The sequence below is a fragment of the Athene cunicularia genome (assembly GCF_003259725.1).
Source record: "Athene cunicularia isolate RWA chromosome 8 unlocalized genomic scaffold, athCun1 chr8_part1, whole genome shotgun sequence".
Taxonomy (NCBI): Eukaryota; Metazoa; Chordata; class Aves; order Strigiformes; family Strigidae; genus Athene; species Athene cunicularia.
Genome location: NW_020799109.1, coordinates 16,434,445 through 16,460,982, shown reverse-complemented (window position 1 = coordinate 16,460,982; position 26,538 = coordinate 16,434,445). Strand labels below are relative to the sequence as shown.

Genomic DNA, 26,538 nt, shown 5'->3' with positions numbered 1-26,538 from the left:
AAGCTTAGAAAGCCTGGATCTGAAATTACAGACTTGCACTGTACAAAGAAGCCTGTCTTAATGCAAGCATTTGCAAACAAGTTCCTTCTAATCTGCCAAGACAGCTGCTGATCTTACTGCCTCTCAGACAGGCAGCAACCCCTCTCCCTCCTCCCCAAAACTCACCCTGCAGGGCTTGTTCAGGCAAAGGGCCAGAGCTGCAGCTGCAGGGGGCTGCAATGCTAATGGAATATTTACAGAGCCTGTTCGTGAGCTGGCAGTGGAGAGCAGGGGCTGCCTGGGATGCCTGTGGTGAGAGGAACTTGAAGGGAAGACATTTCTTCCCATGTGCTGACTTGACACTAATAACATTTGTCTCCATGCCTCTCTTCTGCTTAACAGAGTAATGCCATCCCGCATTTCTCAGTTCTCTGAGGGTGTTGGTCTGCCAAGAGGATGTTGCTAGAGCATTCAGCTTCCCCTGTGGTTAGTCCGGAGGAGATTGGAGAAGGTGTTTGGGCACCAGAGGCGGAAAGAGAGCACGAGGTTTCCTCTGTGACGTGCCCAGCAGCCATGCCTTGTTGGACAGCTTCAGGATGGGCTCAGGACATAAAAATTCCCCTTTCTGTGGGTGCTGATGGGCTGCCGTGAATCCTCTGTATGATATCCATTGAGTAGCAGGTCCGAGGTTGTGGGACAGCCTCTGCGAAGCATGCTGACCTGGAGGGCTGCAGTACCCCTGTCACACAGGGCAAAGAGACTTGGCAACCAGTTTCCACAGTGTTTGGAATTTTAGCTTCTGCTAAGTTAAAATTGAGTGCAACAGAGGCAGTAGTGCTGTTGAATTTGTTACTTCTACATAAAGTGTGAATACTGTAGTTTGTATCAAGAATTTTTCGTAGAGTGTAGCCTTTAATATACACAGATCTTTCTATGAACTGAGCCAGTGTTCTTATTTATCTTTTAAAGGCATCTTAATAAATTCTCATGGTGTTTTTTTTTTTCCACCCCCAAAAAATTATTTTTTCTTCATCCCACTTTAAATATCATGATAACAAATTTCATATTCCTTGGTAATGCAGGAATGATTTCATGGTGCAAATATCTTGAGATCCAATTCCACACAGGGATTTTAATAAGGCCTATACAGTGATAAGCTTGGAATTCTTCAGGAACTCTTTATAAAAATCCCAACTGACTTGCTTTGCAGATCACTTCTGTTTATTTTATCACTGGGAATTTTTTTAAATGGTAAAATTCAGATATTCTAACATTCAATTTTATTTGAAGGGAATTGTTGGTGGTGTTGGTCCTCCTGGATTTCCAGGACTAAGAGTGAGTACACTTTTATTACTTTGATATGACCTAATTAGAATATGTCTTGTATGTTTGTGAAATAATAAAAACATATATAAGAATCCCAGGGATTTTAAACAGGTTTTGTTTTAGTTAGCCATCATTTTAATTAAAATCACTTTACAAAACTGCTGTCATATTGCTGGTATAGAGTACTTCTATACTTTGTTTGGAATTGTATGCTTATTTCTGATGGTATATCCAGGATTTTTTTATTATTATTATCAAGTTTTCTAGTTTATGCCCCTAAAGCCAGTATTACTTTTTGAAAAAGTACAATACTTTCAAACATTTTAACATCCAGAGCCCTCATTCATTCCTGTATATGGCTACCAATTTCTAAGCAGAATTATTTTATCTTGTATACAGTATCATATTCAAATCTTTTTATGTTTTTAGAATAATGTTGTAATGCTCATTATGGAGTTGCACAGTGTAGCTGTATATATACAGTTGTGCCAGAGAAGCTCTGTGACATGAATGAGTCCTAGGAGGTAGGAAAGACTGATACATTCATACTGTGTAGTCTTACTCCCTTATTTTAAGTAATTCATGTGTTTACTGATAGAGGATCTGGATTTGATTATTAATGTTGGCTCGATCAAGGTTGGCTCCCCAGCCATGTTCATGGTTCATAACGTGGGAGAAAATAGTGTGTTTGCACTTGAATTGAAAGCCATAATTGTCTCCAGCGACTATTTTTTTTTTTCTTCAATATCTGGATATCTGAAACATTCTTAATAAGTTTATTAGTTTACACCGATGGCCATCTAACTTTTCCTTTGAAGTATGACAGTTGAGTTCCAGTATTATTATCTCTTTAATGATATGTTTATAACAAAAAATATTTCTGTAAGTTGTCCTTTGCTTCCTGGTTGGGATTGTTATGGCATTGCTATAGTGAAGACACGGAAGTTTGATCAAGGAACCTCTGTGGCTTCCAGCCTTCATCATGAAACATGACTCATTGTATTCTTGTCAGTTGACTTATTTGAGCCAACTGAAGCGTTCATGGGACTAGAGGTTGCACTAGAGAATTTACTTTGAATTATAGTTTGCTTTTCTTTCTTAAATATCTGTCTTTGGAATTTTATCTCATGGACTTGGGTAATTGTAGAAACATATCTGAGGTTTTTAAAAAAAGCTTACTATATATCACCTCTAAAAAGTTACTGATTATTTTGACTATAACTTAGTCAGCAGTTTAGCCCTTCTTAGAATTCATGAGCATAAATGTTTCAGTTCTCAAAGCTCCATTTGCCACGCTGCTGAATTGCAGCCACTTACACAGAGAGATTGTCAATAATTTATTTTGAAATATAGAAATTATTTGCAATCACTTGTCCAAAGCCTTTGCCACATGTACGTAGCCCAAATATAATCATAATGAGAGCTATTTCTTTAAAAATTAATTTGATGGCGTATTTAGATTTTGTCAGCATGAAATCAATAATTGTTTTGCCTGTGAACTCCATTTGAGTGGCCTGCCATCTCTCCTTTATATGGGGCATTTTGCACAGCTCCAGCAGTGTAAAAGAGCATTGATTATGTGCTCTACATAATTTGTATTCAAAGACAGAAAGTAAAGCATAAAAACTGATATTTCTTTCTTCATTATGTACAATTATTAGCTAATTCTTTGTGTGTACAATTTTTAATTTTGAAATGTGACAATTTGGAACAGGACTTTTACAGGGAGTGTGCTGATATTCATGTTTTGTTGGAATTAGAGTTTGACCCTCCAGAACTGTTGGAAACTTTACGTCATCTGCTGCAGCTCCATTTGACTACAAGCAATTAGGGGTCTTTTATGGAGCAGAGAGTTCCTTTGATCCCTACATTTGTGTGTTTGTGGCAAAGATGTATGTATATATGCTGAAGAGCAATGACATTTTTGGAGGTAGAAATAATTTTGCAAATGAGCTTCTGGTCTTAATAGAGTTTAGTGCTTGGAATGACAAGTGTGTGAAGAAAAATACGTATGGACAAGTGCTTATGATGTAGAAGTGAGGCTTCATAAAGGATTTGTACATCCTTCCGACAGCTTAATAGATCTTACAGTTATATTAGGGTGTTTTTAAAGGTATTTTATTTTGTTTAGTTAAGACAGATTAGCATTGCTGTTCAGGGGCAATTAACTCTCTGTGGTTGATAAAATCCTACTGTACCAGTAATGTCTTGCAGTTGAGGAAAAAGGCCCAGTGACATTTCTTCCACATTTCTCAACACCCTTTGGAAACTTCCAAAGCATCACTTCCAAAGCATCAGCCGATCTAGTTGAGATTTTGAAATAAAGTCAGAACATGGCTAAAGAGGACTTCAGTATCTAGTGGCATGAGTCTTCTGTGGACACTAAGACAGTTTGTAGGCATCACCAGTAAAATTCACTATTAGGTATTCCTCTTGTGTCTCTGCATTACATCATATTAGTTACACTGATTCATAATTTCCCAATCATTAAGAAAATTGGAAGACCTATGCTTTGTTCCAGAGTTTCTTTAGAAGCAACTGTTGTGCTCTTTAAACTGTAGCAGAATTTCACCAAGACCCCAGGAGAATTTCAGGTTACCCTGGCATACCAAGTACAGCTTGTGTGGGGCAGCCCTGTTCCTTGACCACACCTGCTCTCCAAATGGGTTTGTGCACCCTGGCCTCTGTTTTCACATGGCCCCTATTCAAGCATATTCCAGTGGTCATCCAAAACCGAGCAAAGACCCTCAATGTTTATTCTAAGATACTTAGTTCAGTTATAACACATTATATTACAAGATGCAATATTGAACATGAGATTAAACATATTATTCTGGCAAAACCCGACAGCATTAATTCAAGTAGCTTGTCCAGCCCAGCTGTATGCAGGGTCAAGAGCTAATCATATTTTTGTGTTTGTTCATGAGAAGAATGGCAAAGTGAGCAACATCAGCAAGCTGAGTCCAGAATTCCTTCCTTCCATGACTTTTTCAATATGCAAAGCTGTTGCCAAGTTCAGAGTTTGGCTGGTTGAGCAGTCAGTCTCTCAAGATTTGCAAGGCCGTGAGCATTAATAAGATGAAGACTTTTAGAAAATGTAAGACTACAGTTATCAGAGCTAGCTTTTTTTTTTTTTTTTTTTTCTTTAAAATGAAAGCCCTAATACTGGAAAACACTAGTTTTCCTTTTCTGGTCTCTTGCCTTTTTGACAGGTAGAAGCAAATTTGGTTTAGTTTCATTTGTCACATAGAAGTGGTGGAAAAGGTATGCCTTATGTAGGTGAAGTAATTTTTGTTTTCTATCTATCAGCAAGTTTTAACCAAACTGATAAGCATGTATTAACATATAGCAAGGCTGTTGCACATGGAGGACAATTAAAAAAGCTGACTGACTTACTATTCACACTTTTCTTATCAGTGAAATAATTTTTCAGTTTTATTTTTGTGCAGTTGCAGTTCTTTGCTGTTAATTAGGTCAACCAATATCTCTGGAGACTGTAACAGGAGTTTCGTCAACCTGAATTTTGTAAAGCTGTTTTGGAACTTCTTCCCATTGTTTTTGTAAGCTAAGTTTACCAGCTCAGTATCGCTCTGGGATTTTTCAGTCAATGCTATTGTTACCATGAGTATGCATTTGAACGTACAGTATCATTAATACAGAAATGCCTTGCTGAACTAGTATAGCACGAGTCAGAGACAGCAATGTAAGCAATTTATCTTGGCATCAGCTAACATGACAGAATATATCATTTAAGTAGTCATGGAAAGATAAAGCAATGTAGAGTGGCAGTTTTCCTGGGAGCTTTACCAGGCACCATTGAGACACTAAGTCATCAGTCTTCCTTTTTCTTCAATGAGCCATGAGTCTGATGGCTGCAGAAGTTTTTGTGAGCATTGCTGAAAGAGTCTCCAGAGAATAATGAATGTGTGCTGAACTGGAAATCAGTAGATGTCAGTGTCATCTTTTCCATATCACTTTCAGCAAGTGCCAAAAGATTTCTCTATTCATATTTGTTGCTGAATTCTTGCATAGCCACAGAGGTATAACACTGCCTGTTTTTTTTCCAGAGTTAGAATAGGCAGAAAGTAGATAGACTTTTCCCTCTGTAATATAGTTTTAGCTGTTGCTAAATCATTTCTTATGTTTAGCTACCATCTTTCATTGTTATTAGTGCTGTTGCTGTGTTGATCTTTTCAGGTTCTTGATCTTGTAAAACTTCTGGTTCACTTTTCTTTTTCAAGCCATAAAACTGTCCATATAAATCCCAGAAAGGATAGAGGTAGTAAGGGCTTTGAAAGTACATGAGAACAGAAAAAGTTAGCATGCCCACCAGAACTTAGGTTAAGTTTGCACACTTGGTATTTTTGAAGAATCTCATTTCTTTTTCTTAACTTGTAGAAGTCACTGAGAGATGAAGAATCCTAGTAAAACTCACTTTTTATGGCACTACTTGCGGTAGAATAATTTCTTTAAGCCAAATTCAATGCTTATGGATTAGTGATTTTATGTAATCCTAAGGACAGAGGGAATAGACACCGAATATGCAGCTGCAGTACAAAGTAAAGCTTCCTTATTCTGTATTGCCTAATGCACTGCTAGCTTCTCCTGAATACATAATCTAAAGGAAAAGAAGGAGGTTTGGTTTCTTGTGTTTCTGCTGATGTGCCTGTGAACTGTAAAGGTGGAAAGCTTATAATATGGATACATTTCTACCAAGAAATTAGCCTAAAAAAGATTTTGGTTTCTCTCTGTGGTGCAGAAAATGCTACATTCTGTTACCAGTCTTTAAGTTACTCCATTTTATCAAAAGTTCACTGCAGTCACCTTTCTTGCTGTCTTGCAGGGAGGCGTTGGGCCAGCGGGACCAAGTGGACCATCAGGAATTCCAGGGCCCATGGTATGGTGCTAAACGATCCCACAGCCTGATGCCTATGCTGCTATCCATATTATAGATGAGCATTGGATTTTTGTTTTCTTCATTTTAATAGGGTCTTCCAGGGAGTGTGGGACAGCCTGGAATGAAAGGTGATAAGGTGATTTAAATATTTCCATTATCTTAGCGATATATAGTTCTTTCAGACTCCTTTCATTAAATCTTGAGCAAAATAATGTGCTTGACAAAGCCTTCCCTTTTTCCTTTTGATTTCTTTTCTGACTTATTTTCTAAAATTACTTCAGTCTCACAATCTGGTACTTCAGACAAACTTACTTCTGGACAGAGCACTTACTACTGGGCATAACAATATCCAGAGCTGTGTCTATAAGGATTCCTGGAGGGGATGCTTCAGTGCAACATCTTGCATTGTCATTCAAAGATCTGTGTTAATTTTAAATACTAAATTGAATTAATCTTTCTCATTCTCTAATTCTGATAATTACTCCATTTTAAGCCATATACATATGTCTGTATAAAATAATATGTTGTTTAGGGTGAACATGGCCTTGCAGGAGAGCCAGGAGACCAGGGGTACCCAGGAGACAAGGTAATTTATAATTGAATTGTTTTACAAAATTGTGCAAATTTCAGCAACTTTGTCAGGCTTTCGAGTCTCTTAAAATGCAGCAAGTTGGCTGAATAAAAATAGAATGCAGTACTGAAAGTTATTGGATACCACTGAATGAACATATTTTTAAGAAATGCTGTGCTAATTAAAACAGTTATAGAAAGTAGTGAACAAAAGACAACTAATGGGCATGGGCAGAATTCAGGCTGCTGTATGTTCAGAGATGCATCAAACAGGAAAAGAATTATGGCATGATCTGAAACCTGCTAATAAACCGTTGTGAAAGATAATTTTCCCTTGAACCTTGAGGTTCATCTGCAGCTCACCTGGACCAACTGTGGTTAGTAGCAGCACATGGTCTGGCATGCTCCTTCATATCATGAAACGGAGATGAATGAGTATCTTCTTTCCTATTTGGATAGTACATCAGAAGTCACCAAAATAGCACATCCTGTGAGAACTCTTTTGGTGAAAGTTGAATGTTAGAAGACATTTCTCATCCCACGGAATTATTTCAAAGTCTATTTCAGGTGGCAAAGTGTCGCAAACTATCGCTTCTATCATACCACAGCAATACAAATTCGTATGTATTTAATAGCTTTCTTTTTTTTCAGGGTGCTCTTGGTTTACCAGGACCCCCAGGGATCAGAGGAAAGCCAGGACCCCCAGTAAGTTTACACATCTATTTTTGCTTTCAATACATCATTGTACGTTGCTATATTTGATACTTCTTTGTATCTTATGTTCACAGTGCATGTAATCCTCTAGAAGCTACCTAATTCAGAATACACAAAGAATAAGGTCTAAGCTGCATTTATTTCTAGTGACTGGTTAGCAAGTGAGTCAGATCCTAATGGGTGAGATTTTATTACAGAGATCAATACATGTGTCAGATTTTAATACAGGAGTGCTTAGGGTATTAGATATTTTGTGGGGGAACAGACATGTTGGTAATGTTTGAAACAGTTCCACTGAGAGCTTTGGGAGCTGTCAAGATGACCGTTTGGGCTAGCTGGATTTGGAGAGAGTGTAGGAAATCTCATTAATAATGGCCAGTCATATCTCATAGGGATGGGAGTAGTCATGAATTCCAGTATTTACATTTTTAGCAACTTTAAAAGGCATCTGCAGTGCTGCCACTTCTGCTGGGTTTGTAAATGTGGCAGAAAAGGCATTTGCACAGGGTTTCCTGACGGTTTCCTCACCTGTTTTTAGCACCACTATCTGCCTCTTTTCAGTGTATAATTAAAAGCTGCCAATACGTACGTTGGTAAAGGACTAATTACTCCAGTCTCAGTTTTCTTATGTGCAATCAAGTCACTATCTGATAAACCTGCTTAGACCTCATGAATGTCACAGGCCATTAAGCTCAATGAAAAATACTTTCTTTGTCCCAGAGAATTTTTAATATAAACACTAATCCCGCAAAAAACTTACACAAATTTGCTCCAATTTAGATGAGAAAACACAGCCTTTTTGTATTTAAAAAGATAAGCACTTTAGTTTAAAGATAAGCATGTGAATTAGCCCATTTCTGAACATCTGTAGATTTTAATCACAAACTAAGTGACGTTTCTTGACTTATGTTAAATCAAGATGTGAGACCTCAGTCCTGCAATTAATGTGATATTTAACTTTGTAGAATACATTTACAATAAAATAATTTATGTTAAAAATTAAAAGTTTCAAAAATTAAAAATTTCCAGGTCAGGCTTTAATTTTGCTCAAGGAACAGCTAGTTATGGTAGAGGAGCAGCAGCAACCTTCTAAAAGTGTGGAAGAACAGATATAATTTAGAGAAATATTTTGGTCAGTTTTTAGGTGTGTTAGTATTTGTATGTAATGGAGTCCCTGTAACATCTGGATAGGACCTAATTTTCCTATATTAATCACAAAACTGCCATTTCTTTGGCAATGATTGGATGCTTAAACTATATAGATATGTAAACCAATATCCATAACTGTTACTTCCTGGACTTTTTAGTCTTTATTGTGAAACCATCTGTATATTTCAAGGCTTTTTTAATACAGCTATTTGGACCATCCCAAAGCTCCCAATTTTATTTCTCTAAAGCTAATTAGCATTTTTTGTTGTGACTTCAGAGAGAGGTGAAGAACTAGTCAAAACTGAATCCAAAGAGAGAGGCGGTTATAGCATTTCCTACTTAGTGGAAAAGTATTCTCAGCACTTTTGTTGGCTTTCTTTTTGATAAATGTTTTTTAAATCTTCATAACAATCTGTTGTAAAAAAAATAAATTGTCATCAAAAATCTAACTTTGGATTTTTTTAAGGGGAAAATTGGAGATCCTGGATCCCATGGACCATTGGGTCCTCCAGGACCTGAGGTAAGAAATTGCTTGATAGAGGTAATTTGCAAAAATCAGAGGTTGTTTTTTGTTTGTTTGGTTGTTTGTTTTTTTCACAAGAGATCATTGTCTTAGTTGAATTAGAAAATACTTTTTATTCAGTTATATCATTCTCTTCCATAAATTACAAAATATTGTAGCTCATAATGTTAATACAAAATATTAATATACAGGATCTTTGAATACAAAGTAGTTACTCATTTAACTATGTGATTAGGATTTGGTTTCTTCTGAATCCAGGTGTTATGAATTACACCTTGAATGAGGCTCATGTGATTTCTTAGGCACACTTTCATTCATGAATTCTACAGCAGGTTTACAAATTGGATTTTCCAAGCCTGGCTGCATATTTATCTCATACAAAATAGCTTTATGTGCCAGGAATGCAAAGAATAAACACCAGTTACGTAGGAAGTATTGCCAATCACTTGAATCTAGCAGTGCAGTTGCCCAAGAACTGTGTAGTACTATGGAAGTCTACACAGAAACTGTCAGTCTCTGAATTGTTCCATTTTGATGGTTTTTGGCATTTATACCATGGACTATAGGAAAAATTACTGTGGACTGTACAGGAAAGACATACAAAGACATGTATATTTGCTAGATGGATGAAAGTGAAAAATTGAGATTTTTTTTTCCTTTTAATTAGCCTCCTCCAATGGATGTTTCTTGGTTGTTTTTTATTTTAAAGTATGTCCTGAAGATATGTATTAGAAATGATGGTTATTCTGGCCTTATAAGATACAGTAACTCTGGGAGCATGTCTTCTTGAACCAAGGATCTATATTCCTACCTTTTTAAGAGGGAACCCAATGCCTCTGATCCTCAAAGAACAAATGATTGCATTTTATTATTTGGTTGTTAGAGCTCCTCTAAATCATAAAGAATGCACTTTCTTATTGGAGATGAGCCTCACTGAGTGAAAACTCACTGGGAAATGTGTTGTTGCAACACAAGATGGTCTTTTCCGAATAAGCCGATATGTTTTAGTCAGTGGGGAGAGAGTATTTTCATGTCCTTCAGATAGAATGAAAAAGGCCCAAAGCCTGTGCATGCTACCCGCAGCTGCCCCCCTCTGAGTCTGAGGACTTTAGATTTTGTGAGCCTCTTCACTGTTGAATCATCTCTTCTCATTTTGTAGCTTCCAGCACGGGAGACTTGTGGCAGGTTAACAGTGAATTGTTGGTCTTGAAGCCTGTGTACTGGTGATCCTGATGCCTACTGTGGTAGTCCTTCATAGTTACTTATCCTGTCCAAGGGATGCTATTCCTTTGGGCCTGAGGAGAAATTCATTCATGGCTAGTACCCTCAGGGCAGATATGGTTGGGAAAACTTCCTGTCTGAAAAGCTCAGCCTTTCCTTTTGCTCAGGGGTGCAGAATTACTTCAGCCAATACAAGGTGGATAAAGTGCTTTATGTTAGATAATTAAAGGTTGAGTGTCAAGGTATTTTAATTTGAACAATTGTCTGTAAAATGTCAGGTTTAAAAATACAAAGCAATGTTTCTCTTAACTTTAGTCATGCAAGACAAATCGAAATAAAGTAAAAGAAGTTTTGTCTTCTTTTACTTCATAAAAACATGGTCACCATATGGCAAAAATAGCAGAAATAGAAGGGAGGTAGGACAGCAGTATACCAGGATCTTGAATAAGTGGGAAATCCTAGAAGTTTTGTAATAAAAGGAATTTTTAAAAATAGCTTAGAACTGAAGATTGTATCTTACTCTCCCCATTACTTTGTCTTATAAAAATAAGCTAGTTGTTGTTCCCAGAAGGTATTTAAACACAACTGGATATATGAAGTAACAGCAATTAGTGCAGATTTCCCCACAAGAAAAGCCTGCTGTCATATATCTAATCATGTCTCTTCTAAAAAACAGCTAGAAGGTGAGACAGGGCTGCTTTCTCTGTTCCTCTTTCATTATCTGAATGATCCGACTTCCAGAGGTCCCATGTAGAAAACAGACATTACATCCTATACGACATGTTCTCCTTGATGTTTCAGGAAACAGCAAAAGGGGATGACTTAGAGTCCTACAGGGGGAGTACTGTGAATTTGGTATGGACATGACAATCCATATCATATTCATTTTAGGAAAGATTTTATATATATATATATATATATATATATATATATATATATATATATATATAAAAGGGATATGTTGGGATTTTTTGGCATTTCTGTGAGCAGGAGGAACAAGGCTGTGTCTGCCCAGTGTCAGAATCTGTCAGATCCTACTTCAAACTGTCCCTCCCCTTTTGTCCAACACTAAGCCAGTGGGATTTATAAATGTGCCCTGCCCCATGTTCAAGCTTGTTTTGGGTACATGTGAGATAAGAAAATGGGGATCCAGTTGCACACTTGAGTATATATTTCATTTCCAGTATAAAGAATAAGCAGCCATATCCCTAATTTTCTTCCTGTGTAAACTGCTGTAAATCAGGCACTGTAGCAGCTGACGTCTATGGTTATCTCTGCACACAACAGTGGGAGAAGGCCTGGCAGGCTTCATTCATCCTCCTGGGTTTTCGGATTTTTATATGCAGGTCAGCAGTGAATTGCTTCCTGAATCTTTCCTGGGCAGCTGTGCAGCCTAGGTACACCAGATCAGAGTTGAAATAAGCTGCTCACTCATGACCAGGGTCCATTTGAGAACTGCAGTGGTGATGGGCAGGAGTGAGTAGAAGGAGGGACAGAGGTCTTGTGCTCGCTCTCTGGCAGCCGTATGATGGTTGGCTGCCAAGTGCATTTTTTCAGTTCAGAAGTCTTGCAGCTTGAAGCCAAATTCTCTTCTGGGTATGTTGCCACAGAGCCAGGGACTGTTGCGCGCCTGAATGCGTGCTGCTCACAAAGCACTGGATGTCTTTAGTGAGCACTTTATGGAGCGTGTTCTTCATCAGTTTACACATTTTCCTGCCTTGTCAAGCATCTAAAAATGAACTGCAAAATTTTCAACTTTCTGGAGAGCTTTATTTTATTTGTATGACAATTGGAAAGTGCTGGGTCTGACTGTTTTAACCCACAAAGCCTGTGTTTACTGTGTACAATAAAGTATGTAATGCTTATTGTTAATGTGAATTAAATTAGGCAAGGTTTTAACAGGCTTCCACATCTATTCAGAATATTTTAAATTTTGCTCTCCAAATCACATTTAATTATCCCCCATGAACGAGGGTGATAGTTTCCTTCAGATGTGCTCTGAGTATTATAAGTAGGTTTTATCTGGAGCAAATGGAGCATTAGTCATTATCTTAAATAGAACTTTTTTAATCTGTGCAGTATTCTGATCTGAAATCGTTAGCTTATTCTTTCAGGAAGGTACTCATGGGATTCAGCTGGTATGTTTGGTGTTCAAGGCAATGGTATTACAAAGGAAAAGGATACATTCAAATAATAGTAAACAGTCCAAAAGGCATGTATTTAGTAATTGAATCACTGGTTGCTTTGAGTTGTTAATTTTTTAAAAAAAGTTTATTTTTTATACATGTTTTACCTTATCACATAATGTTTTGAGGTTGTGCAGACAGTGCCATGAGGGCAGTGATAACCTAGCCTTGGTTTTCAATATTATATCAAAAAACTTGCATGCGAATGACTTGACACAAATATAGAAATAAAGACAACTTTATAGCTGAATTAACGGCATGTTCTGGCATACATCTGAAGAATTGTTTTCATAGAATTGCTCATACTTTCTGCTTGTCTTTCTACAGAATCTTTAACTGGTGCTTTCATAAATTAATTTGACATAAGTACATCTTTCTGATCTTTTTTTCAATAAATGTATTCATTTTGCAGAAATATTCTATTTACCTTGACTTTTTAATAATGTTGAACAATGCTCGTTCATGTGACCTTCCTGTGCTGTTTATATTTACTTCAGAGTGATTACAATAGCTCAGTGTGTGCCTGTTCAGGTGCTAGTCTGTTTTGCAGACCTTCATAGGTACTTTGCATAGCATTTGTTATCTAGGAGATTTTCTTTTTTCAGGCAGAGCTGTGTTGAGACTTCACTAGAAAAAAAGGGACATGCAGATAAACAAAATTTGATTTGTGTTGCTTTACCAGGGCATTATTTAACTCCTAACATTCTGAATCTGCCTAGAATAAGAGATGGTAATATTTAAATGGTTTTTAAATTTTATTTTAAACACCTGCACTGCTTTGGCTCTTGGGTTTTGGTGCTGATCTTAGAAGAAGCAGTAGTCTTGCAAATAAATTTGAAATTTCTGCCTTACTTTTTCAGTCTGGCCTGAGTCTAGTTGTGGTCTGATCTCTATGGGCACACAGTTGTTAGCAGCATAGAAGCAATGTACAGTGAAATAATTCTGCAAGAGAACAGAGTTCCTCTTGCACGAGGATTATTTCACTGACTATTAGTAACTAGTCTTTTTTCTTTTCTAGGGTTTAAAGTTAGGAATACTTTGATTTTTGAAATGCACAGAGTTGTTTCTGATGACTTTCCTCTGTACTCAGGCTTTGCCTAACCCTACTGTCACATATTATTAGAAGCATGCCTGAAAGAAGACCCATTCCTCAGGCCTTTGTCATTTAGCTGTTATTGAAGGACTTTCAACACAAAAACAAGCCAGCATATTTTAAAATAAATACATAATCTGGTATTTTTGTTCCTTATTAAATGCTCACATTTGCTTGTTTTCACGTTAAGTCAGAACAAAATTCTAAAAATACACTGCTCTGCTTAGCATTGTTACATGTATTGGAAAGTTCCACAAAAGTAGCTGTTGATGTTCAATGACTGGCTTGATTTCTGAGTCTTGTGAAAGTAGTTGATCAGGTGGCTAAGGCTTTCCTGGGTCATGATTGCCCAAGAGACCATTTTTCTATGGTGCACCTTGTGGTTGACTACTGAAGTCTTCAGGGCAGACAGATAAACTGTTAAACAGAGTTCAATGGGAAGTATCACTCTAACCAAACTGTGCCAAGCTCCCTCTGGAAATCCTGCCTGATCCTCAGAGTGGGCCTGCACTGAAGTTCTTACCACAACTTTTAATTTTTCACATTACAGATTTACACAGTGCTTCAAGACTTAGTCCTTAATATGTTGATTGGTGGCTGGTGCTGCTGTGCTGGTCAGTCAGGTGCATCACCAGCCACCCTCTTGGCCATCAAACAGCCAAGCAGGTCTGTGAAGGACATGTTTTGAAGGGTTGGTGTAGGGCCTTGCTCATGCTGTAAAGTAGACTAGACTAGATACTACTTTGTGTAAATACAATTATTCTGATGTATGTTGCATATAATATATAGATGCACTAGATAGCTTTAAAGGATGATGCATCGCATTTGGAAAAATGGTGACTAAGTCACAAGAAAATCAATCACTAGTTTTTCAGTGAGCATGGCTGAACAGATCTACCATGTGTAATTAGATAAAAGCACAAAGCAACATCAGCATAATTTCAGCATCATTTTACTGACATCTTAGCAACAGTAAATTGCAAAGCTTTCCTGTATTGCATGCTGTAATCCATGATTGCCCTTTTTTCTGTTCTCTGACAATTGCAATTATACAGTTGTAATTTGTGCTGTTTAGATTCCTTCCTCCACCCTTTCCAAAATCAGAATTGAAGGTTTGTAGGGGGGGAAAAAAAAAAAAAATATCAAAGTTCTGTCTCTGCCCTTTAAAAATGCTGGTATTTTGGCTAGATTGGCATACACAGAAGAGAGCTCATTTCAAAACTTTTTTTCTTGCTATTTTCCTCTTTGTATTTAGCACATTATTGACACTGTCATGCAGTTGTACAAATGGCAAAGAGCAAAGTCCTCTAGTTGTGTGAATACTGACATTTCTAAAGTTATGTAGAGAAGAAAGTAAATTTTTAAAATTGAATTCTATCTCTGCATAGTGAGTGTGTCCTTTCAGAAGAATAATAAACATTTCTTATTTGAGAATTAAAAAATCACAACTCACTTTCTCAGTTTAGATAGCTTTTAGTTTTATTCAGAAATCTTCCTTTTGTAATTTGATAATAATTGGTAATACAGCTCTGTAAAGTATCTTGTTGAAGTTCAGTAGCCACATCCAGTCAGTATTGCTTCTGAAAATTCATTCTAAATTCTCATTCGAATGAAACACAGCATGTGATTGAAGCAAATACTGTTGGAGCAGGGAAACTTGGCAACTGAAGGGACTGTTACAGTCCCTGGAGAGGTTTTCACTCTGTGATACCCTTCCACCAGCACTCATGTCCCGATCCCACTGCGGGCTGCCGAGGAGCCAGAGGGCACGAGGGTCGGTGACTAATAGCAGTGCTGCCAAGTGTCATGTGGAAACAGCTTGGAGTGAGTGGGATTCTGCAAATGTAAGAGAATTCCTAGTGGAAATGGAGTGTAATTTCCAAGCATTCCTGCTATTCTGCTTCCATGTTAGCAGCCACACAAGAAAACAAACAAAAGAAAAGGAACAGCTTTTGCAGATCACTCTGAAGCACTGACTTCAGTACAAAAAGACATGTCCTGACATAGTAACAGTCTGATTAAATGCAGCCATGCCTTTTTTGTTAATTAAAGATTATATAGGTAAATGAGAGTGACAAATATGTTTCTTTTTGTACTGAATATATCTAAATAAAAATTAATGCTTTCACAGCAAGATTGCAGTGCATTTGTATTGAGATAGCTGGTACTTCAGGTTTTTCTGACACCACCTCTAGTTTGGTTAAACAGAATTAATTCTGAAGTGCCTTGCTGGCAAAAGGCCACATCTGCAGCAAGATTTTGAAAATAATTTGTGACCTACCAGCTGCCAGGCTTCTGCCTGATGGGAAGATAAGAATCTACACTTTTCATTTCCCCAGTAGGAGTCATATTATTGAGTGATGTTTTGTTCCAAATAGTCTCTCCTGAAAATTACGTTTCAGCTGGAAACTATACATTGATCTCCTGGCCTTTCAGTTACTGCGGAATAATGATTTTTTTTAATCTGGAGTATCTTCGCAGGGAGCTGGCTGCTGAGTAACTTGTGGCAAGTTCAGATATAGGTAGAAATATATACCACTTGACTACTCAGAGTCTGAATGGCAAACACCACTGCTGAGGTGTTTTAAGAACTCCTTTCTGGTTCGTACCTTTTCTGAAATTGTCTTAAGTAGCTATCTGTGTCCTGGATTATTGATGTGAGAACATCTTGGAAGTAGTGTTCTAATACTGCCATAGCATGTGCACTTTCTCTGTGGTAGTGTTTGAGAAGAGATTAAATCCAGCTTTACAGCAAAGACAAAAATTGAATTTTTTAAACTTCTAAATGCATTGCTAGTGTTGATGCTGTCAGGCCAGTAGCCCTTTTGCATCCAAAGACTTTGCCCGACATGGATGTGTTTCCAAATATCATGATTGTTCTAACTGTGGTAGTGCTTGTCAATACTTACATCTCATAGTTTTTACTGAATTCCTTCTAGAGGTATTTACGCAAATAAAGTAGACATATTCCCTTATAAAAGGATAAAAATCTTTCTAAATAGACATTTTTCTTGACAGATTGTTTTCTGGAATGTTTATTGCCATGAGGGAAATTGTCTCTGTGTCAGCATTTAGGACTTGTTCACACATTAGAAAGTTAAAGATTTACAGATGTACAAAACAACCCACACCTTGGTAATTATTTAATATCTGTAAATAAGCAAATTTAAAATTAAGAAAGGATGAGTTAGCAGCTTCCAAAGAATTGACATAACTCTTCAGTGTATTTCAGTAGATAAGTGTGGTCAGCATTTTTGAAAAATCCTCGTATGAATTGTATGGAAATCTAGGCTGATGTGAGTACTTTAGGATCAGTCTGGGTGCCTTGGTCACATGTGACTAATATGCTATGTGCCACCTAGAGGCAAGTTGGAGTTGCTGCACAGCTCTACTAGCTGCTTTATGGCAAAAAGAAATGACCACCGTGTTTAGTGAAATGCTGTGTGTGAGGATTGTTCTACTTATTGTGAAAACTCAGATCAGTTCTTTTTTACTCTTTAGTGGTTTGATGTAGTACTCTTTAGCATTCGAGTGCTAAAGCCGATTTTTTTAAAAAGAAACCATAACTCTTTTTTTTTTTTCACATTTTTGTATTTAATATATAAGCACACCTAAAAATATTTGCATCCCATATAAGTCTGTACTTGTGTCTCTACAACCTGTTAAGAACAGCTTATAGAAAGCAAACAGGGAAAAGCCCTACAAGTAAGAACAGTGATGCCCTAAGTACTTTTTTAGTTTTATTTTAATGTGATAGTTGAGGATAAAATAATATTTTCTTTTAAACTGCTTGGCTTAGTATGATTTTTCTTTACCTTTCTGGCATATTTTTTTTGTGAATAATGTTAGCTAATTATGAATAATCATTAGAAATGGTTGTTACCTGTATTTGAAGTTCAGCTGTTCTGGAAGAACAGAGTATGGTTGACTATTATCCACCTAGTGAGGCAAATTTTTAATACCTCTTTCTGGCTTAGAGAACCTAAAAATTGTCTCTTGAAGCTTTAATGATTACATGTATTAGCCTGCATTAGTATGGAAGGGTGCCAGAGAGAATTTCATGCTGGAAGGTCTTTGAGATGTTCTTTAAATTGTTCTGAACATGTGCGATGCTTTCATTTCCATTATTGGAAAAGTGTGCCTGCAAAGAGTGATCTTTGTAATTTTTAATCTGCAATGATTTTCTATTAAGGAAGAAGGAAACTAATTTTTATTAGTGTTAGGTGATGGATATGCACAGATGTATTAATAAATATTTTACTCGGAGGAAGAATTTTCAGTGGCAGACTTCCTATTTTCATATAGGCAAGATTTAATGAATTTAAAAGTTTATAAAATCAAATACTATCCTGGCAGGTGACTGTGTGAGCCCTGTGCTAACTAGAGAGTCAATTACCAGTGCTTTACTTTATCCTACAAAGAGAGCATTTCTTCACTGGATGTTTATGAATTTTGACCCACTACTGTATTGCATAAGAGTTAGCTGCATCATGTTTGTTTCCTTAAAATACACTCTTCCTTTATAAAGCAGTCTAGTTGTAGCACTGGATTTCTCTGACATAGAGGCATCCTCATGGTGTCCCACTCAGTGCCTATTGACCAGATGGTTTGGGGTGACAATTTTAGTTGATTCATTTCCTTTCCGTATTCATTTTTTCCTTACCAACAGCTGGACCTATACCACACACTGTGTCACAGAGGCTTATTCTGAATAATGCTACATGCTGGTGACCTTAAGTTACTGCCAGTCAGACCTGTATTAGCACCTGCTGATTTGGAGGCAAAAGGCTTTTCTACCCATTTCTTAATCTTGCAGTGATCTCATCCTTAAAGTGCGGCCAAAGATTAAAGTGCTTCAACTGCTCTCTAAGCTTTTTTTTTTTTTTTTAATGTGCTTCAAGACCAATCCAATGGTTTAATTTCAAACTTTGCTTAGTGGATAAAAACTCTTATGCTAAAAGAAGTGAAAACCATACTGACATCTGCTAAATTGAGTTTAATGAATGGTGCCTAAAATCTGTCACTTATCCAAGTCCTTTCAAGGGAACTTAATGGATTTTGACATTTTGGGATGATGGAACAAATTTATTTCTTGTTTGTGTGAATTTGGGTTTGATAGATGAATGAACAGAATACATTCCTACTCTGTAAATCATTTGTCTGTATGATTTATTTAGGGTTTTCCAGGAGATATTGGTGTACCGGGATTAAATGGCCCTGAAGGTCCTAAGGTAAGACTATATGAAAACTTATTCATAATAACACTAAACAATATAAATCTCTGAGGAGAAGCTCTGAGAGATGGACACTGACATTCTGAGCAGATAATATTTACTGTGAAAATACAGGTACTTTGCCTCAGGTATTTATATGAGGAAGTTAATCTAATGCTTAATGCTGTCCATGCAGTTATGAGGGTAATTATTGTGTTAGATGGAAGCATGTCATGGCAAGTTAAGTGCAAGGAAATTTGGAGAAAACACTAGGTAGCTAGAAAGTAGCATCTATTTCACCTAAATTTAAATAAAATGCATGATAAATGCACATCTCTAGTCTCACCTGAGTAATGCACATTATTTTCTTTTAACAAATTTTTGACAGAAATAGTAGCTAAAGATTTGGAAAAATGGGTAAGATTCTCATGCCAGATTAAATAACTGATAAAATAATAATAATAATGGATACCATTTATCTACCAAAAAATGACTGTGCCAAATTAACTTAGCCTCTGTTCTTTAGTAGAATAATATTTTAGACTAAGCATAGGCAGTAATCCACATGTATAGAGTTCTTAATGAAGCTTTGTTTAAAAGCATATATCAGAAATTTTTGTTTAAGATGAAAAAAGTAGAGACAGAAAGTGCAAGTGGGTCAGAAATTAACTCAGAGGAAGATGATTGGATACTATCTAAAGATTGACTAAGTACTAAGTACTAAGTACTAAGTAAGTTCCTCACTCACCAGCCTTGGGACTATTCTTACATTGTATTTTCACTGATAAATAGGCACAAGGATGATGCAATGAAATTTGTATATGAAACAAAGTTGAGCCTCTTTAGATGATCTTAAAAATTGCACTTGTACTAATTCATGCCACTTCTGTTACTTCAGACTGATGAATGGAAGGTCTAAAACAATAAATGCTGCTGAAATCTTAGAGCTTCACACCTGGCAAGAAGGAAACACACTACCAGATCTCTCTGAAATAAAAGCACAATAAGGCGGTTAGGAGTTAAGCAAAATTCTAGAACACATGAGGCAAGGTGTCTTGTTAATGCCACTGCACAAAGCACGAGAAGACTAAGTAGTATACACAGTTCTGGGCATTTATATTCCAGAATGACTCAAGTGGGACTAGATGCAGAAAAGGATACTTGAATGACTGTATTCTGAGAGGCAGTTTATTTATCCTACCAAAATGAAGGGCCTTTTTGACCTTTGTAAGTAAACCAGAGGGCAGAAATTGGAAAGTTAAGGATCTGTGCAAGACCAGTAATATCATTGGTCCAAGGACAAAACATGCAAGTTGTCCATGAATAAGCAGAGATGCAAATTACAAGATTTCCCATCAACAGAGGTATGAAGTTCTGTGGCAGACTACTCAAGAAAACATAGGACAGGGAGCAGTAAAGTGTTTAGAGATACAGTCTTATTTGTACCTGGAAGACTCTAACAATCTCTCCACGCCAGAGTTAATCTTGAGAAGATCTCAAAGAATCCAGCTGTCAAAGCCATAGACAATCTTTTCTGCATCTCATATTTCAACAGTGTCAAGAGCCTTGTCCCAAAATAGCTCAGACATGAATTTACTATGAAGGCTGAGAACTCATTATCTGGTGTGGCAAACTTGGGAGAAGTTAAAATACAGTTCCAGAGATGGGTGTGCACTTTATTGTTTTGTAAAGTTGTATGTATGTATAATGATAACAGCCTTACATGGATGTATTATATCTGATCATTGCGGTAGCCATTGCACCTGTGTTTCTGAATTACCAGGGCACTTAAAAGAAACCTTTTGATGCAAGACTGGGTCTAGGGTCTAGGGGAAATAGGAGAAGATAAATACAACAGTTCATGAACAGTAGATCCAATTTAATCCTCCCAACTGATACACAAATGATGTAACTGCAATTTAATTGTTGCTGCCCAGTTTCTTCACTAAGTTGTTATTCCACATTATATCCAAAGTGTTAAATTAGATGTTTTTGTTAGAATTGAGTCGATACTTAACACATACATTACTGATATACTACCTTTTCACAGATTCCAGGAAAAAAAAAATGTACTAAAAGGTAGCCTACAAAGTTTAATACTCTGTATTCCTTTAATACAGTAATTACATAGCGGAACAAGATTCAGTGGTCTCCAGCACATTTGGTGTTAAAAACAAAAAGCTTAGACAGTCTGCTCTAATCAGGAAGAACTGGTGGCTTACACTTGAGAAAGAAGATTACCAAACTGGAAAAATTTTTACACTGCTCATAGTACCAAGGGAGAAGGGCTGCATAACGCTGGAAATGTCTTTTGGGATTCTTAGCTGTCTTGTGTTGCAGTTTTTAAAAATTTCCTCCAGCTTTTATTTTTAGAAAACTGTTCTCTACTGTGCTGCTCTTTTCCTCATGTTTTTGTTTATGCATCCTCAGAAGCAATACCCATTTTAAAAGCCAAGAAAGCAGTAAGCTTTATTTTTTAGCAGTTGGCATGGGAGAAATCAGCCGCTTAGTAGAAAGTTTAAGCTCTGTGAGTGTGATCAGCCATCTCTAAATACCAGCAGAAATTCTGGATTGTCAGTTTGCCCTAAATTAGTGCAGTGATCAGCAAATCTGACCTCTCTAAAATAATGTTCAAAGGATTCATTACGTAATTTGGTCTACAGCACATTACTCAGCTTGGAAACAGTATTTTAAAAGGTGTTTGATCTTGATCCACCACTTATTAAAAAAAAAAAAAAAGAAAAGGAAAAGCAAGAAAAGCACACTTACATTTAAAAAAGGGAATAAGAATGTTTTAAGAAGTTCTGAAATAATTTAGTTTGTTTCCTATGTTATTCTTGCAAGTATTTATGATTTGTAACCAAGAAAAATGAGAGGAAAAGATGCTCAGAATATGTTGACTACAACTGTAGTTTTTCCTGCAGTGTGTGTTGTGCCATGGAAGTAGTTGAGAACTTCCTTCCTCTGCTCATTTATGTTTGTTTGGATAACACATTTAATAGAAGTGGCTATTAGGAGTTTCATCACTTCTGGAAGGTATGGTTAGCTGGGAAGTTGCATATATAAAATACGGGATACCCCTGTTTGCTGACTCCCCCATTTTTTTTCCAGACACTTTGGCACATATATAATGACTACCTTCATTTTCTGTTTGTTGCCTGAACCCTCAAAAGGGAGATGGAAGTTTCATTTAGACTTAATACTCATTTACTCATTTTACAGTCTGTGATTTTTTTTTTTTTTTTTTTTCCTGGATCCAATTAAGTGCAGCAGAAGGTTGTGTACAGTAGCAGTATTGCTAACATTTCCACTGTGCGATTACATTGTACTGAAAGCTGTATTTCCTAATGTACTTTGCTATTAGAATAAAGCAGCAGGTCTGTCAATGAAAAATAAATTTTCATGACTAACCACACAAGAATATTACTTATGTAGTGCTACTAAATGTCCTTCTGTCACTTTGGTGGTGGTATGTCAAACAGCAGTCCACCCCACTCTTTCCCAGACTGATGGGCGCTGATGAAACTCAGTACCTTGAGGTGGCCTGTTCCATTTTCTGTTCCATTTTACTTTGCGTGCTAAGTAAACTGTTACTGGACCATTGCCTGCACCTTCTGTCTAGACTTCAGCTTCATTAGTAAGCAATTAATAAGGCTTACCCTTGGAACTTTCCCACCATTGCTTTCTTCAGAGGCTAATCATATCTCTCCTAAAGGCCAGTTTCTTTGTTCTTGTTGTTTTATCTGATATTGTGAAGCTTAGCTTTCCCAGAACATTAATAATATGTTTACACAGATTATTTTTTTTGTCCTACGCCAGGTCAAGTGCTTTTCCTAATTACTACCATTGTAATTGGGATGAACGAGATTTTTGACACACTGCTAGCTGCAAAGTCATTTTAACAAAGTTTTGAAAACTTTGCTGTGAATGGTCTTGAAAACTTGGAGTTGGCAGAGGATAAGGTGCTTTATCTCTGAGAAGCTGATTGTAATCCTGACAGAAAAGTAAGGGCTGAAAATCGCAGGTAGTTTTGGACAAGCTAGTAGTTTAAATTCACTTTGTAGTTCATTTCAGTTTCAGCGTTGTCATCACATCTTATGTTAAAGACTACCTAAATCAAAGATCTATAAAGAGTTACATTGGGTTAAAAAAAAAAAAAAAAAAAAAAGAATTGTTCTTTTTTGAGCTCAAATATTTTATCTCCTTTCCAAAAAGACAAAAAAGAAAAAGGTTCAGAAAAACCTATGTAGTAGAAGTCTGAAAGATACTCAGTTTTCCAGCAGACATTAAAATCCTGCTGCATCTTCTCCTGGCTTCGTAAGGGAAATCCTAAGAACAATGGTAAGAAATGAGGCCTGCTTCCTCAGTTTTGCATTTCTGTCCAGGTTTGCAAGAGGAGATAAACTAGACCAACCTGATTGTTAGTAGCTAGAAGTTCTCACTGTGTTTGTTTGGATGTTTAGGGACTTCTGGGTGACCGAGGGCCACCAGGGCCACAAGGCCCCAAAGGAGTTGAGGTAAGATGGAAAAATTATCCAAGCGAGAGATTATGTTTAAAAGAAAAAGTTGTGAGGGGTAAGACACTTAGACAACAATGGTTAGGGGTTTATGGTGTTATCATGCAAAATTTCAAATTTCTTTTGCATTTTGACAGGTGTTGCAAAGAGATTTTAGCAGCCTTATGGGGCTGTGCATCCATTATGTGGTTTATTTTAGTTATTTCAGTGGAATCTCAGATAATATGTGTCCAGAGTTGGATCCAGTTCTTTTAGTTAAACTGGGAGATGGGGGGTGGGGGGTGGTATGGAGATAGAAACCATATATCAATTTAATTACAGTATCCTAGATACACTTACTAAACAGTTAAACCCCTATTAACTGAAGGAGGAGGAATAAATATATTTAGTGTTCTTAATTCATCATCATAAAAATAAAAACTCATATCTCTTAGACTAAAAGTAATTACCATTAGAATTAATTTAATCCGTGGTCCTGGGGACAGACCCCGAAACTTCTAAGTAGCTTCGTTATGGGATTCCATGACAGACTGGTAAAGTGGGCTGGTGCAAACCTCATGAAGCTCAGTAGGGCCAAGTGCAAGGTCCTGCATATGGATCAAGGCAATCCCAAGCACAAATACAGGCTGGGTGATGGGTGGACTGAGAGCAGACCTAAGGAAAAGAACTTGGGTGTATTGGTTGACAAGAAGCTCAACATGACCTGGCAATGTGTGCTTGTAGCCCAGAAAACCAGCTGTATCCTGGGCTGCATCAAGAGGAGCATGGCCAGCAGGTCGAGGGAGGTGTTTCTTCCTCTTTACTCCACTCTCATGAGGCCTTGCCTGGAGTACTGCATTCAGCTCTGGGGGCCCCCAATGTAAGAAGGGCATAGACCTGTTGGAATGAGTCCAGAGGAGGCCATGAAAATGATCAGGGGGCTGGAGCTTCTCAAGTATGAAGACAGGCTGAGGGAGCTGGGGTTGTTCAGCCGGGAGAAGGCGGCGGCTCTGGGGAGACCTTATAGCAGCCTTCCAGTACCTAAAGGGGGCTACAGTAATAGGACGAGGGGTAATGGCTTTAAACTGAAAGAGCGGAGATTTAGATTAGATATAAGGAGTAAATTCTCTACTGAGGGTGGTGAGACACTGGCACAGGTTGCCCAGAGAAGCTGTGGCTGCCCCCTCCCTGGCATTGTCCAAGGCCAGGTTGGACGGGGCTTTGAGCAACCTGGGCTGGTGGGAGGTGTCCCTGCCATTCTAGTCCCAATCTATGATGATTCTATGATACTGAGTGAGTAAGAGCAAAATGATCCGTTTTGTTAGAAGCCAGGAAGCTCCAGATAGGAAACAGGAATTAAGAAATTCTATATCTTATAATTGAACAGGTTGTGTACTACTTCCTCCAAACCCTGGAGAAAAACTTCCATATTGAGGAGGATCAGTGAACTATAAAATTACCACAGCATGACATCCTGGCATGGCATTGATACAAATCCATGCTTTAATATAACAGCGTAATAAGTGAACCCTGAAGAGTTAACACTGCAGTTCCCCATCATGCATAATTATATCAGTGCACTGCACAGCGCAGGCCCAGTGTCATGATTTCTTCTCTTACACACCTGACAAGCCCGACCCCCAACCTCCCTCCATCCCTGAGAAAAGACAAGGATAAACCCTGGCAAAATGGCTTGGCTAACTTAGTGGCTGTGCCATAGCAACAGGGAAGAGAAAAGCAGGAATATTCCTACTGGTTTTATAGTCATTAAGTGTCAAATGTTGCTAAAAGAAAGAAACTACAAGGCAGATACAGAGGTTGACCCATCATTGCCAAGTCTCTCCCTGATCAAAATTGTGAAAGGATTGCTATAATGGTGGGTATACCAACAGTTTCACTGCCTTTCTGGCTGCATCTAGCAGCTACGCAGGGCATGGCTTTCTGGCTAATGAATTTGTGTGAAATCGGTTAGTCTCTCTTACAATGTTTCTGTCAGACTTGGAATCATACAAACACATATGGAGCAGATTTAAGATTATGAGATAAATACATCAGTTATCTGCAGATTTTTCTTTTTTCAAAGCTAGATTTGGCATCAAGATTACTGAAGTCCTGATTTCTTTTAGGGAGAAGTAGGACCACCTGGACCTATTGGAGGAGTCGGCCCAAGAGTAAGTAGAATTAATTTTACTAGGGCAGACTATTTTTCAGCAGAAGTACTGCTTTAAAAGGTAAATTTACTGTGAAGAAGTGACTGTGTTAAAATGGCATGTCCCGAATAAATGTCTCTTTCCTTAGCACATGCTCAAATCAGAGTTGTGAGGAGAAAGGGTTTTCTACATGAAGGATTTGAATGGAAATCACAGACATGGTGTACAAAATAAAATGTTTGAAAAGGAAAGAGTCAAAAGCAAATTGCTTATGGTGCTCCTCTGAGACAGATGAAACTACCATGCGCTTCCCAGGGACCGAATCAGCTGATATATAAAAATATTTAAATTGGGGAAGAACCAACCATGAGACTCAGCTCACAAGGAGAAATACAAAGGACTAATGCTTTAAGAAATTGTTTTCAAACTGACATGGTAGACAGTTGCTGAAAACAGTAAAGCTGGAATGTCACAATGCTGTTTGTGCTGGCATGTTTTAAAAGACAAAAGTTTAAAACAAACAGTCTTGTTAGTTATAAAAATGTACTAATGTCTAAGAGTATTTTAGTGGACTTGAAGCTTATTTTTAGGAAAAGTCTAAGCTAAAAATGTGTATTAGCCTGCACTAGGGACTATGGGAGTGTCGCTAATTTTATTGAAATTAATATGGTCTTCTGCCCTTACTTGATTTACTTATGTGTGGTAATGACTGGCTTGGTCTTCATTTTGGATGACTTCCCAGGTTCATACATGAACCTGGGAAAGTGTTTACCATTGTTTCCTGGTTCTAGAGTGGATATAGTCCTATGTCATTTCTTCTGTTTATTAGCTAGTCAAAGCTGGGAATTTGCTTCCTGTTAGAAATATATACTAAAACACTTATTTGCCACATTGATTAGGTGTTTTAAAAAAACGAACGAACAAACAAATCCCCAAAAACCCCTCAAAACCTCTTTGTTTTCAGTGAGCAAAACATGCTAAAAGTTGAACAGAATTTCAAAATGCTTTGTGACTCAGTTCA

At 37.3% G+C, this 26,538-nt stretch overlaps 1 protein-coding gene across 1 annotated transcript in view; it reads left to right on the top strand.

Moving 5' to 3' along the window:
- COL24A1 (collagen type XXIV alpha 1 chain) overlaps positions 1-26,538 on the top strand; it is a 152,096-nt gene that overhangs the window by 51,785 nt on the left and 73,773 nt on the right. The window contains exons 14-22 of the mRNA XM_026853918.1: positions 1,270-1,314; positions 6,149-6,202; positions 6,294-6,338; positions 6,735-6,788; positions 7,424-7,477; positions 9,102-9,155; positions 18,836-18,889; positions 23,335-23,388; positions 25,494-25,538. Coding sequence (XP_026709719.1) covers positions 1,270-1,314; positions 6,149-6,202; positions 6,294-6,338; positions 6,735-6,788; positions 7,424-7,477; positions 9,102-9,155; positions 18,836-18,889; positions 23,335-23,388; positions 25,494-25,538 — 459 coding nt within the window. The remainder of the gene's footprint in view (positions 1-1,269; positions 1,315-6,148; positions 6,203-6,293; positions 6,339-6,734; positions 6,789-7,423; positions 7,478-9,101; positions 9,156-18,835; positions 18,890-23,334; positions 23,389-25,493; positions 25,539-26,538) is intronic.